This window comes from Perkinsus marinus (assembly GCF_000006405.1).
Source record: "Perkinsus marinus ATCC 50983 genomic scaffold scf_1104296953018, whole genome shotgun sequence".
Taxonomy (NCBI): domain Eukaryota; phylum Perkinsozoa; order Perkinsida; family Perkinsidae; genus Perkinsus; species Perkinsus marinus.
Genome location: NW_003208655.1, coordinates 268033 through 281738, shown reverse-complemented (window position 1 = coordinate 281738; position 13706 = coordinate 268033). Strand labels below are relative to the sequence as shown.

Sequence of the window (13706 nt, the reverse complement as noted above, 5' to 3'; positions counted from 1 at the left end):
CGATCCACAAGCTAAGTGCCACTCATCCAACACGGTGAAGGGGTGACACGACTGACGTTGCCAGTGTCACCACTATTCTCCATGACCTTCCGGCCTGGCTGCACCGCAACCTCGCTTATTACAGAAAGGACGACGAGGATAGTTCAAATTGCCACACTCCAAGCACCTGATGGATCCTAACAGTAAAGCTCATCATAGTACTTACGTCCAGGATCCTTCGGGTATCGCATCTCCTGCCACTACTCCATGCCGAGCATCCATACTACCAGTGAGAGGAGGAGAGAAAGGGCCAGCTGCACTGGGTATAAGCATCGGAGACTGATTGTTGCCACTGCTGCCATATACCGCGCCAAGTTGTTGTGCATACACTGGGTCAACCTACGACCCACTGTCAAGTCGATCGACCACTATTACACACTTATACTACTTCCTGTCGCGGTCGCTTGCAACGGTGACCATTGCACACAGTCCTGTGAGGGTAGTTGACGTTGTTGCATGCCGAACACACCCACATCCCAGTCACTGCAACAACTATAACCACATCATCATCATCCTATCCTACTCTGTTGCTGGTGTGCCAATAACACTCCTTCCTCCACGGTCTGCGGTAACGGCACTGTTGGAACCGCTGACATAATTCACTTTACACATACAGCCACTGACCGAAGCTCAGCTACCATTATGTTCAGAAAATCCGGCTTGTTGCTGCTGTTGTAGCTGTGCTGACTCTACCGCGCGCTGACTAAAGATGAACGAAAATACGAAAACATAATACAAAATGCGAATTGCTACTTGTAAAGCAATGCTGGACTTTGGAGGTCCATCGGCCGCGGCAAACCACACTTCCGCATATTACAAACAGAACGGTTCCGATAATTAATATTACCACAGACACATCGCCATTCTCCCAAAGGTCTCGGGGCCTAGAGTAACCTCAAAATTCCATGTACATGCGTGCAGGGATATCCTACGTGGCACTTATTCATATTGCAGAAGCGTCTGCTGGCGTAGTTGATATTGCCACATAGTTCACACTGCCAGCTACCCTCGGTCTGCCGTGCTTTCTCCGACTGAATAGTTGTACTAGGATTCAGCGTACCGAAACCACCCATATTGTGATGATACCGTTGTTGTTGATGATGATGTTCATTCCCTAAGACTAGTCAAATTATCACAACCAGTCTATGCCAACCAAAAGCCCACCTCCCACAAGGAACGCTGATGGGAGCTGATAACCGATCCCCTGTCCAGTAGCAAAAACAGCATTCATTTGCTGCCCATCCAACGCGACTCCGTACGATTCAGCTCCTCTGAACTGTTGCTGCATCTGAACGAAAATACAACCCTAAAATGCTCTGTAGTAATAATACATGACATACCATTAGAAGTTGTTGTTGATGATGAGCAATGATGATCCCCTGTTGTTCCTCTTGAGTGAGTTGGCGTTGAACCGGCTGAGGCTGCTGCTGCTGCTGCTGCTGGACCGACATCATCTCCCCTTGGGATTGCCGCCCTTCTCCGTTGCCTCGAGCATCGCTGCCGTAGTTTTGCTCAGCTTCTCGAATAGCAAGACTCCTTCCCTCAGACTTCGATCTATTGTCCTGTGGTTGCCCCAAGCCCTCCCCTGTAATCACTCCTTGTCCCGATTCCCCAGTGGCTATCGTTCGATCCATCGCTAAGGGAGTAGTCTGCCCTGTTGTTGTTGTAGTAGAGTCCCTAATAGAATCAGAACCCTCTAATAGACCCATCGACTGAGGCTGGTGATGACTTGACACTCTTTGCATACTGACGACTAAGACGACAGAAGCTGTAACCACTCACGAACGTCCGTAACCCTTCCCATTAAAATTGCACTAACGCAATACAACGTGAATGGGCCGTAAACACGCTTTTAAATATCGATCATTCTCCAGCAATTTCGTCAACCTCCAACGTAGACGAACAACAACCAAGGCTACGCTTCGGTCAGCAGCTGCAGAACTATTAGAAGCTAGGGGAAACTAAGAGCTCCACGGTCATTCAAAATGTCGTACAGTCCCCCCCAGTCATCAACTGGAAATGAAGTACAACAGTGAATTCAATACGGGTGACCGCAACTCCACGCTCTAGCTGCATAAATCGCATACGAACCGTCCTGGCTGCATTAGGTCCTAAATGGAAACAGACTCCTCTCATTGGGACCTGGAAATGGTGTTTTCGAGCGCCCTGCAGCATTGTGAATCGAGCAATTCCGGAGCGCGCATCGCTGAATGCGAATCGCTCATAACGACACAGTTTCCTTCCTCCACTGAATATCCAGGAAGAGCCACCGTCCTCAAGGGAGAGGACAACTGATAGTAGCGGAATGATCAGCATTGAGGAGGCGGAGCGAAAGTTGGACCGACTCAGACGAGAGAATCAATGCTTACAACGACAGCTGGGTATACTATTGGCAGCCAAGGCACTGACGGGGCTACAGCTTTTCGCACAGCAGAAGAGCGAAGGGGAAGACCCTAGTAGAATGATGACGTTGCTGAGCGAATTGGTGCAACAAAGAAGGCAAGCAGCCACTGAGGAAGGCGAGTTGAAAGAAGGAAATCAAAGTACTTCGGAATCTGGACCGGTTAATGGAAGCTCCAGTCGGGACAAGAGTCAACTTAGGCGCCAGGAGAGAGGTGAAAATGGTAAGAGTCATTCCAGTAGGACAAAAGAGGCCGAGAAGACGGAGCTCACAGAGGATGGGAAACGGGAAGGAGAATCCAGAGGAGTTGATGAGAGTAAAAAGCGGAGGCCGGCCAGAAGGGAGAGATCCACGCGGAGCAGGTCTGCACGAGGTGAAGACGATGATGGGAAGAGGCGCTCAACGAGGAGTCGATCCAAACGAGATGAGGACAGAAATGAAAGATCCAAAAGGAGCAGGTCCAGACGAGATGAGAACGGAGAAGGGAAGAAGTCGTCGAAGAGGTCCGAAAGAAGCAGGTCAAGACCAGATGAGGACGGGGAAGGGCAGAAGTCGTCGAAGAGGTCCGAACGGAGCAGGTCAAGACGAGCTGGGAACGGAGAAGGGAAGAAGTCGTCGAAGAGGTCCGAACGGAGCAGGTCAAGACGAGATGATGACGGGGAGGGGAAGAAGTCGTCTAAGAGGTCCGATAGGAGCAGGTCAAAACCAGATGAAGACGGGGAAGGGAAGAAGTCGTCGAAGAGGTCCGAAAGGAACAGGTCGAAAAGGTCTAAGGATGATACCAAACGGGAAACCTCGAGGGAGAAGTCTAAGGGGGACGAGTCTAAAGATTCGAGAGACAACGATAGGGAAGATACTTCGAAGAGAGGAAAGTCCAGAAGGGACCGGCCCAAAGGACTTACCGATGGTGAGAGCGGCAAACTGAGAAGGGACGAGCAAAAGAAAGATGACAAGACAGAAGTCCAGATATTGGAGAAAGAGCGCTCCGATGAGCCCAGCAAGGACAAGCCTGACAGAACTGGTAAAAAGAGAGTTGCTCACAAGGAGGGAAGTAGGAGTGCTTCCAGAAGAACACGATCTAAGGAGAGCAGACGTGCAAGGAAGGGGAGTGACGGCGAAGGCCGGAAACGGAGCCGAACGAAGGAAAGGAACAAGGAAGAGAAGGGAACCACTGGTGTTGATGATAATGATGGCCGTGGGAGGTCGACGAGGGAAGCCGAGACGACTGACAAGCCTGTGGAGTCGGGGAATGGTCACGATAATGCCCAATCCACCGACCCGACTATCACTGCGAGAATAGTCAACTTCACCACTTCACTATTGGCAAGTACTCAACCAGCAACACCGGCACCGGCTGTACCCTCTACCCCAACACCCGTGATTGCAACGACTCAAGCACAACAACAACAACAAGAGCCTCCACAAAGCACGACCAAACCACCAGAAGCCAAGCAAGCGCCTCCACCACGAGAGTTAGAGCGACACGATCTGCCCTTCATGCCAAGTCTACCACCGTTTAAACCAGGTGAGTTCGCTATATGGAGAGAATCAGAAGCCCGAAAGGCTAGGATGAGAGCAGCAGCTACTAAGAAGAGCAGGATGGGGGACTCGGACTCCGACTGATAACATGTTATTATTAACAACCATTAACCTCTTCGCGAATACTTGTGTTCAACATTGGAGTTTCACCCGTTTTACGTGAAGTGGCGTAAAACTCGGTGAAACACGCGATATTCACGGTGATATGCAGTAGTCGTAAAGAATGCTTTTCACTAGTGTTTTTCATATCACTAGGGTGAAACTCCATTATCGGATCTTGACAGTAGTTGCCGGAAGAATGCACGATGTCGTGTAAGCGTTGAGGAATCGTAAGGAGCGCAAGATTTGTAAGATTTTGATTTGTTGGTTATCACCACCGATAGTGTTTGAGCCGCCATGTCCAGAGCCATCCTGCAAGTGTTTGAGGAGTATCAGCAATCTCGAGTGACGTTCGTACAGACTGTGGCAGAATTGGCCAACAGGCCTCAGAACATAGACACCCTTCAAAACGCTGGTAAGAGGAAGATACCAATCATGCCCAACAACACAGCATTTTCCTCGCAGGTGTTATGGCCCTACTGAGGCCGCTCCTTCTGGACAACGTTGCTTCTATCCAGCAGAGTGCCGCCCTAGCCCTTGGACGTGAGCCTTTCATAACTACTGTTCAGAATGGACCTTCTCAGGTTTGGCTAACCACTCGGATGAGCTCGCTGAGTCCGTAGTTACCCACGATATACTCCCTCAACTGGTTCATGGCCTAAGCCAGCAAAACAGGTAGCAACGAAATGTCAACGTCAATGCTAAGATGATGATTAGGTTCTTCAAGAAAGCGGCAGCCTTCGTCCTGAGAGCAGTGGCTAAGCATTCTCCCCAGTTAGCTCAAGCCGTGGTGGATTCAGGTCGGAACGTTCATCATTATAGTGATCAAATCTCGCTATCTCACAGGTGCACTCGAGGCGTTGGTGGAGTGTTTGGAAGATTTCGACCCTTCAGTGAAGGAAGCCTCAGCTTGGGCTTTGGGGTGACGGCGATTTCAATGTCTATTGTGTGAGACCATGATATCAGGTACATTGCTCGTCACACCAAGGAGCTCGCCTTAGCAGTTGTTGATGCTGGGGCTGTTCCCTTATTGGTATGGTGCCTCGTGCCTTAGCTGTTCTAACATAAGATACCCTATCGTCAGGTTTTATGTTTCCAAGAGCCAGAGTTGACTTTGAAAAGGATGTCAGCGAGCGCTCTCGCAGATATCTCGAAGCACACTGCTGAGCTCGCCCAATCAGTAGTGGATGCCGGGCATACAGGGTCGACTCCTCATCATCAGGTTGTTGACGCTGGTGCGGTATCACTGATAGCTCGTGAACTGGGCCACTCTGATAGTGGGTTGAAGCGACAAGTATGCTCCTGCCTAGGACAAGTCGCCAAGCACAATGTGGATCTGGCTGAGGTATTCACCGTATGCACTCGAGTCCCTTGAAATTGAGGAACTCAGGTCGTTGTTGAGGCGGAGGTCTTCCCCAGAATACTACATTGCCTGAAGGATGCTAACGAACATGTACAAACAAGGAGTGCTGTTGAGTATTGTGTATTGCTCGTGCCAGGTTCGGAAGAATGCTGCTACGTGCATTCGTGAGATAGCTAGACATACTCCAGATCTTGCCAAAGTGAGGGATCGGATTCCCTTGGGTGAACATGATCTTACAGTTGGTTGTCAACGCTGGTGGAGTAGCGGCTATTGTTGATTACATAACAGAGGCTCGTGGGAACAACAGGTTGCCGGGCATCATGAGTCTCGGGTAGGGGCTCATATGTGTCTAGTTGCCGTCTATGCAGCTGTAGGTTCATCGCAGCATTCAGCGAGACTCTAGCTTTGGCAGTCATCGTTTCAAAGGGCATTCCTCCTCTGAAAGATGGTAAGATGAGACCTGCTTTATTGGATACTATCAGACTTGTTCTTTACTAGCACTCATCAACGAGCCCGAGGACCACCTCAAGGCAGCGAGCGCTTGGTAGTAGTGTAGTACTGTCTCGTGTACTGGGAAGTGCATGCTTAGGTCGTTGGGTCAAATCGGACGTCATGGTCCTGACCATTCTAGAGCCCTCGCTGAGGCTGATGTGCTACGACGGTGAGTGATAGCTGCTTAGGACTAGGGGGAGTGCGGCGATACATCTTCGGCAGGTTATTGGCAGTATATCTGCATGAAGACTCCTCCGAAGATCTGAAGACTAAGGCAAAACGAGCTCTCAAGAGTGTTGTTCAAAAGTGCACCCATCTGCCAGCACTCGAGCCTCTGTTACAAGTAGCTGCTTGTGTCGGTAGTGTGAAGTGCTGATGTCGGTCTCAGGAGGCACCAACGAGTATCCAGAAATATGTGGTTCATCAGTTCGCGAAGGTCTTGCCGAATGACCAGCAGGCCCGTCGAAGCTTCGTACAGTCGGGAGGGCTACAGAAGGTAGTGTTTTCGAACGCACGCAGTTACGTCTTGTTGTTTTTCCACAGATTCAGGAGATCAACGCGGAAATGGGCTCTCAGCTTAGGGACTATATTGACCAAGTGAATCAAATGTATCGATGTTGTTTGCTCTATAGAGGCTATGGTAGCCCGTTGTGCGTTGTAGGTATCCTCCTGAGATTGTGAATTACTATTCCCCCAGCTATCCAGAACAACTACTCCGCAAGTTGGAAGAGTATACTCCTGCTGCATAGTAACCAGCGTCGTCATCATCATCATGCTAAGCCACTGTGATGTACACAACGTTTGTGTTATTGCGTTTAGTCGGTTTACAATAGTATTGGACCTTTCGATTCGCCTTGGGGTTGATCGTGTGATCCAAGTTGGACGGATTTGTTATTTCTGTTGGTAGTTGTTGATATTTCACAATGGGGGCGTATCGTTCCAAGCCAGAGACCAAGAAAGAACTCGAAGACGGCTTTGATCTACGGATTGCTTATGGCAGTGCTGCTATGCAAGGTAGTAGTCAGGAGGTGGGTCTTATCTCTTACTGATGGCTTGTGCCGGAGTGATCGAGTGATTGTAGCTGTCACGTTGCTGATGAGTAGTCCTTGGCTCGGCGTTCAGGTTGGCGCTCAACGATGGAAGATGCGCATGTACAACAGCTAGGGTTCAACGGGAAAGATGATGAAGGGCTCTTTGCTATCTTCGACGGGCATGGTGGCAAAGAAGTTGCTTTATTTTGCGCTGTAATAGTCAACTGAGGGGAGGTCTTTTGTCATGATTCGCGAAACCCTGGTTCGATTCCCGGATGGTGCATTTTTTCAGCGGCATTTTCCGAAATGCTTGTCATCTCTGAAGGAGTATAAGGAAGGGGATGTGAAGGAATCGATGAGGAAGGCCTATTTGAAAATCGATGAGATGATGGAATCACCGCAGTACAGAGAAGAGCTTCTTGAACTAATGCGGTCAGCTTTCTCACGATAAGTAGTACCATACCGTGAATGGCTCAGGTTTGGAGACGGCCCATCGAGTAACGATTCTTCTGATGAGGAGACTGAGATGAGGAAGAGGACCGAACGGTTGCCGATGCACGAATTGACTCAAGCAGGCTGTAGGTTTTGGTACTGTCGCTTAGTAGGTGGTATTCGTGAGATAGGTACGGCGACTGCATGTCATATTGTGTATAACAAAGCAATCACGATAGCGAACGCTGGTGATTCTAGAGTGGTTCTTTGCCGAGGTAACTCCTTGGTTAGGTATGACTCATAAGAGCTCTTGTGTTGTAGGTGGTAAGGATGGTACTAGAGTAGTGCCCTTGACAGAAGATCACAAGCCTGATCTTGAGGAAGAGGCTGAACGTAGCACATTGATGTTTGGTTCTGGGTATTGGCGTCCATGTAGGAATACGTAACGCGGGAGGCATCGTAATGCAAGGCCGAGTGAATGGCAATCTGAACCTCACTCGAGCCATTGGAGATCTCAGGTGGCCAGTTGACTGCTAGTATCATTAGTAATGGTATCGGCTGGGTTGGTTGTGTAGTTATAAGCAAGACCACAACTTGAAACCAGAAGAGCAGATGATTACTGCCAATCCAGATGTGTCTACGATCCCCATCACGGAAGAGGATCAGTTTCTTGTAGGGTTATTCGAACTTGTGTGGATTACTGGTATTCACTTGAAGGTACTGGGCTGTGATGGTATATGGGAGATCCTTGATACAGAGGGTGTTGTGAATTATGTAAGTCTTGGGTGACCGCGTGTGTCGCAGCATTGTGTGTTGGTAGGTCCGACCGTTGGTCCGAAGAGCTAGGCTTCTTCGAAAGGAAGGCCATGTTGATGATGAGGATGCTAAATTGAGCATAGTAGCGAAACCTTAGCCACAATTCATATCGATCGCGAAATGAGCGATCCAGAGCGATCGAAGTTTGCCTAGGTTACCTCCCAGCTGTTGGATGCAGTATTAAGCCCGAATGTATCAAACAGTTACGGTCTGGGTTGTGATAACATGAGCTGTGTAAGTGTTCTTCCCGGGATTTGAACCTGCGCGCGTCGAAGAGCTTCTGGTGCTGCAGATTATCGTCGATCTACGCCCTACTGATCCGGATTCCCTTCCTGATACTCCGTTGCCCGAACCTGGCCCCGCGATGGAAACAGTTTATGAGGAGCCGGGAAGTAGCCTTGACGATCTCCCAGATGAGGAGACTCGCGAGAGCTATCATCCAGTAAGTCGCCCTTGAGGACTCAAACAGATATTCTTTTTCATTTCTAGAGTGATTGCATGAGTAAAGAAGAGTTAAGCGAAGCGAAGGCGGTAAGATGCGATTCTGTTGAAGGACGATGTCATTGGTAAATTAATCAGGTTGCTGATGTTATCTCGAAGACTTCATCATAGTCGTGTTCGAGGAACTCGACTGCGATCGAATATCTATTAGCAACATATTGACTGGATCGTTTGTAACGTTGCCTATACTCTTCCTTGTTATTGACACCAATTCTCAAGTGACTGATATCAGTATCATAGTTGATACCAAACTGGTATCACCATCATCATCATTGAGATTGATCCGTAATTCCTGATAGTGGCTCAGCTTCCCGTTGTTCATTGCCATTATATCAACACCAGGCTGAGTGGACTTATGATATCGAGTGATGACCTCAGTTTTCCCACTTCTTTCACGCATACTTCCACTGTCTATGCATTGATTTAGAAGGCTGTGGCTGACGAGTGCTATGCCAACAGCATGTCTCTCATCGGTCACGTAGTTGACGTACTTCTGCGATTACTATGGGTATCACTTTTGTATGATAGTCTTACACCCACGCTCCGATCATAGGAGGAAATTAACTCTTTGTCTTACTGAGCTCAGTATTAAGGTTGATGGTATGATTGATGAGTTGTGGATCACGCAAGGAGGAAGTGAAGTGAAAGCTGATATACTCATTGTCTGTGTGAACAATAGAAACATTTCAATCTCCAGTGCAGCTTCTGTAATCTGAATGACACTTGAGTTTAACAAAGTTTCTTGAAAACTGTCGAGGGTCAAGAAGATTATCTACTCTCACCGGCTCGTCAAGAGTTAGTTCATCATTCTCTATACCATCTACTTGAAGTGAAAAACTTGTAATTGTAATGTTGTACCGCTGTAGACACAGAGAATTCACTTGCTAGTAGTAACACCCGCGATGGTTGATTTAATAACATTCGGTTTGCCAGGCTTACAGTGTTCGAGAGCCTTGGCAGGCACCGTAGGTGATACCGGAGTAGCTCTGTGTGAATTAGCATTGTTGGTGCACAGCTTGGGGTTGGATGTGGTTCGAGTGAGATTCTCATCTACAGGCAAGAACAGTAAGACTCAATTCAGGAGTTCGGCACACTTCTCCCGAGTTTCGAGAGTGCTACAAGAGTCATGTTTCACACGGCGAATTCAAGCCTAGAAGCGGCGTCGGATCGCACGTTTTCACGCAAAAATGGGGACAACTACACAAGAAAATAGCTAATCGACACTTGTACTTTCGGAGGCTAGCACTAGACTAACGTTGAGTTGAATCTGTCGATGAGGATAGCAAAATGATAGCGTAGCACTGCATTTACCATGCACATTACGAGCTAGTTGGCATGCTTGTCAGCTCTGCTAGCGGCATGAGAACCTTCGTGTTTACGGATGACTAAGCTAGGGAGAATCAGTGACTAACTACTTCAACGTACGCTTCGATGATAGTGCCTTCCATCGCAACATGTGCTGGCGTGTGGGTGGAAGTATAATGGTTGTTGCATAGTAGAAAACAGCTTTAACTTTGTCTCAGCGCTGTTTCGAAAGCTCTTTCCGAATAAAGATGATGTCCGCCATCAGAAGCAGTGCCTTGTTCCTATCGTGCATAGTAGTGGAAAGAGCTTGGGGTTTTGCACCGCTTCGTGGGTTGCAGTCACCTTGCCTTTCGACGGGGGATGTCTTCTGTCAAGATCCTCGCCTTGAGGGTTCTGGTTCCTATTGCTCTACTAACTCACATGTCTGCCATGGTGGGACTATCCCTTGTAGCTGTTCGAGCTCGGCCGAACAACAATTACAGAACTACTTGGGTGGGGCTAGCTCGTCGAGTCCTGCTGCCCCCAAGACCGATCCTGCAGCTCCGTCAACGACGTCTACTGCCCACAACCCGGCCCCTCCATCTCCATCGACTAGTGTAGGCAACTCCTTCATGTGGGTCGAATTTCCGGAGATCTACGATGTCAATGAATTGGGTGCTTATTACGATGAGGTCTACAACCACGTGATGGGCAATCACATAGGTATGAGCTATTCTCAAGTTGTTGTTCGAGTGACTGCTCCTGACGACGCTTTGACTGGCACGAAGAAGTCCCCGCTATACACTCATCTATTGAATCGTATTGCCGGGAAGATGAGCGTTATCTGCTATCCCGATTTGGCTCCTGCCCATGGCAAGCGAGAGCGATGGGAGGGTGCGTCCCCTATGGGGTCCTTCCTGGACGGTGCCATACAGTACGCTGCTCGACACGGTGATATATTCACCGGCGTGGTGTACGACCCGGAAGAGTTTGCCGGAACTCCCTCGTATAACAAATTGCTCAACGGTGACAACTCGGACATCAGAATGGCGGCTGTTGAAGGTCTATCTACTGCTTTGACTTGTGGCTTCGATGAAGTCACTCGTCCGGATAATCGCGGTTCCATTTTCCTTAATACCGTTGACCATCTTTACCTACAAATGTTCAACTTCTACAATAATGCCGGTGTCCCTGTAGCGAGTTCTCCTGCAGCGACTCCCTTTGTTACTCATTTGAATGATGGCAATGCGATGTATGACTACCTGTTCAGTGGTGATAGCGATGTGACAGCAGTCAAATACACTGAGCCTTCCTATACCAAGTACTCTCAAGAGGGTAAAATCTTCATGATGTGGTCTACTTCTTTCAACACGTCACCTAATTGTATGCATCCTCTCGATGGTCAATGCGGTGATGTTGAGGCTCATTATGAGTTTGGTGTATGGGAAGGTTCGCCGTTCGTGTCGTTCTTGTCCAACGTTATTGCTCATTACCCGGGCGCTCCACAAGGTATCATGCAATTCGCATTCATGCCTCATAGCTGGGAGTAATTTCCCATCCCCAATTAAGTGGGATTATAGCTGGGTATCAAGTTCAGTGGTATGCCACAAGACTCCTTGTCTCATGGTGGTAGTTCTGTTCCTTTGGTCGTTGTTTTTCCTTGTACTTCGACACTTTTGGTCAATACAATACCACCCTATCGTTATCAGCATTTTGCTGCTACCGGTGTTTAACTTGATCTGCTATCAACTCATCTGATACTACTTATTCCAACACGAGAGAGCAAACAATGAGAACATCTCACTGTTGAGTGTTTTCTCTCGCTGTTTGTATGCTAATAATGGTGCTCGGTAATAACGAGTACCATCAACACAACCTTCGAATACATGTTCCTTGCCATTATTTAGTGGTAGTATGTGTATGCTTCTTGTTGACCTTCTGATCCTCCTGTTCACTCCTAGTGGTGGTTCCTTAGCCATCAGAGTGTACAGGGCTGGCTCTGGCAACCGTGTAACTCAGGTTACTAGGTGTGGCACCGTGTTGTCCATCGCCAGAGCCTTTTGGCATTGCTTTATTGCTTTAGGGTCATCTTCTGTCGTATATATCCCATCGAGCTACTGGTGTTATTCTGTCCGTATAGAAAGGACAGCACCAGGAGCTCTCCGGATTGACGACATCAATCATCGCAACTCTCGTCGGTATCCGGCGGATTTGTCTCTTCGGTTGCGTGAACGATTGTTCATCGTGTATGTGTATACCTCAATCAATGCTTTCGATGGCGTTATGCGTCAAATCGAGATGCAAACTCTCCTTTGCTGAACCATGTATTATATTGCGTTTGTTGTCAAAGTGACGATGGGTAAGCCAGGCCGTTATCGAAAGAGCGATTAAGTCAGGTTATACATTCTCGACAACTTTGCTAAAAAGGTTGCAAGTGTGGTAACAATTATAAACTGAATGAAAATAGATATCTGGCATGTCTTAGCTTGTACTTCCAGTATAGACTTGAGTGTATTCGGTGCACTCCATCGGTATCCTCTCTAGCAAGCAACAACGCAATGCATAGTAAATTCGCTAACGGCGACATTGGTCTTTCTCACGAGATCTTGACCGTCTTTCTTCCCTCCTTTTACTGTGGTGTTTGTCCTGACGATCTCCCACAATCATTCCTTCACCTGTATCCATGAATACAATGCCGCCTCAATGAGATATGTACTCACTCTCTATCGTCCCATCTTCGCTCATAGTGTTGGGGGCTACCTTGAATTCTCTCACGTGATCGATTTCTTCCCCTGTCATGCCTTTGATGATCATTACTTCCTTGATCTCATCACTCACCTCATCCTAAACACTTCCATTCTTGTTCGAAATACTCAGCTCTCACCTCCTCTTGATCGTCGAGGTCAGTCTGTAGTTTCTCATCGGTGATCTGGCCTGCGGTCGGAGGTTCCTCTGCGAGTCAATCCATCGGGTCGGGGAATAGGTCGTTCAAGAGCTGGGTAGTCGCCATGGAAGGAAGAAGCCGGTCATCGCCAACTATTGCGGTATGCTTGAATGAAACAGCTTGATGTCGATTGAATTGTAGGCATGGTTATCCTTATCTACGAACACTTCATTGATCCTCAAGCACACCATGTAGTCTAGATTGTTAGACTCTAACAATCTAGACTACATGGTGTGCTCTAACAGGCTCTAACAGTTAGAGCTGTTTTCCCTTACGAGACCGTAGATACCTCGATTACGTGACTGGAACTTTTGTCCAACCGTACAAGGACATAACGCGGCGGCGATCGCAATGTTTGCTGTGACTCGGGAACCCTGTCACATTGTGGTGTCGTTCATCAATGAAGATCATGCCCCCTCGCCGGCTCTTTGTGTTGATGAATACGATCATGTGTCTCACATATCAACACTAGCTGATGCCTGGATTCAATCCCAATCCAGTGGATTGGGTTGACAATGTTCTCGATCCTAGGCTTTGACTCGTTGGTTGGAGCGCAACTAGTGAAAGTCTTCTCCTGCCCATTACGGAGAGAGTTGAATCAGCTCGGTTGACAACTTCTCAGCTGCAAACACAGTCCCGATCGCAGCTTCCCACCCAAAAAACTCGTTAACTCAACTCGTCCCGCCCTGCCGACTTCATCTGTGGCCATCGGACGGCCATCCTCACATAGTTGAGGATTGCACGTCAAGATGCAGACAATCAGAA

The 13706-nt window shown here is 48.2% G+C and overlaps 5 protein-coding genes across 6 annotated transcripts; 4 read left to right on the top strand and 1 right to left on the bottom strand.

Annotated features, from left to right (window-relative positions):
* Positions 1 to 72: 72 nt before the first annotated feature.
* Pmar_PMAR017688 (p53 binding protein, putative) lies at positions 73 to 1777 on the bottom strand (the record flags this gene model as incomplete). 2 transcript variants are annotated; one of them, XM_002776771.1, is made up of 9 exons in its annotated part: positions 1380 to 1777; positions 1204 to 1327; positions 972 to 1159; positions 793 to 923; positions 678 to 742; positions 563 to 628; positions 428 to 522; positions 206 to 378; positions 73 to 166 (listed from the first exon to the last, which is right to left on the bottom strand). In XM_002776771.1, the coding sequence occupies exons 1-9, from the start codon at positions 1746 to 1748 to the stop codon at positions 73 to 75; spliced, it is 1305 nt and encodes a 434-aa protein (XP_002776817.1). In that variant the 5' UTR covers positions 1749 to 1777. The 2 variants fall into 2 exon arrangements, with proteins under 2 accessions (XP_002776817.1, XP_002776816.1); XM_002776770.1 differs by having other exon boundaries at positions 972 to 1153.
* A 281-nt stretch (positions 1778 to 2058) lies between these two features.
* On the top strand, positions 2059 to 4063 carry Pmar_PMAR017687 (Neurofilament triplet M protein, putative; the record flags this gene model as incomplete). Its single annotated transcript, XM_002776769.1, has 2 exons — positions 2059 to 2063; positions 2389 to 4063. The coding sequence occupies 2 exons, from the start codon at positions 2059 to 2061 to the stop codon at positions 4061 to 4063; spliced, it is 1680 nt and encodes a 559-aa protein (XP_002776815.1).
* A 312-nt stretch (positions 4064 to 4375) lies between these two features.
* Positions 4376 to 6682, top strand: Pmar_PMAR017686 (axoneme central apparatus protein, putative; the record flags this gene model as incomplete). The annotated part of the gene is made up of 18 exons (XM_002776768.1): positions 4376 to 4493; positions 4544 to 4621; positions 4663 to 4753; positions 4796 to 4878; positions 4925 to 5000; positions 5045 to 5111; positions 5163 to 5258; positions 5301 to 5423; positions 5469 to 5531; positions 5578 to 5640; positions 5681 to 5772; positions 5816 to 5889; positions 5940 to 5985; positions 6031 to 6102; positions 6156 to 6276; positions 6322 to 6429; positions 6477 to 6541; positions 6595 to 6682. 18 exons carry the CDS (start codon positions 4376 to 4378, stop codon positions 6680 to 6682), a joined length of 1524 nt encoding a protein of 507 aa, XP_002776814.1.
* A 174-nt stretch (positions 6683 to 6856) lies between these two features.
* Pmar_PMAR017685 (protein phosphatase 2c, putative) lies at positions 6857 to 9423 on the top strand (the record flags this gene model as incomplete). The annotated part of the gene is made up of 14 exons (XM_002776767.1): positions 6857 to 6947; positions 7056 to 7177; positions 7257 to 7396; positions 7442 to 7542; positions 7588 to 7671; positions 7718 to 7789; positions 7833 to 7914; positions 7972 to 8068; positions 8114 to 8170; positions 8217 to 8294; positions 8366 to 8446; positions 8505 to 8654; positions 8702 to 8743; positions 8792 to 9423. The coding sequence occupies 14 exons, from the start codon at positions 6857 to 6859 to the stop codon at positions 8822 to 8824; spliced, it is 1230 nt and encodes a 409-aa protein (XP_002776813.1). The 3' UTR covers positions 8825 to 9423.
* An 811-nt stretch (positions 9424 to 10234) lies between these two features.
* Positions 10235 to 11547, top strand: Pmar_PMAR017684 (hypothetical protein; the record flags this gene model as incomplete). The annotated part of the gene is made up of 1 exon (XM_002776766.1): positions 10235 to 11547. Exon 1 carries the CDS (start codon positions 10267 to 10269, stop codon positions 11545 to 11547), a length of 1281 nt encoding a protein of 426 aa, XP_002776812.1. The 5' UTR covers positions 10235 to 10266.
* Positions 11548 to 13706: the final 2159 nt, after the last annotated feature.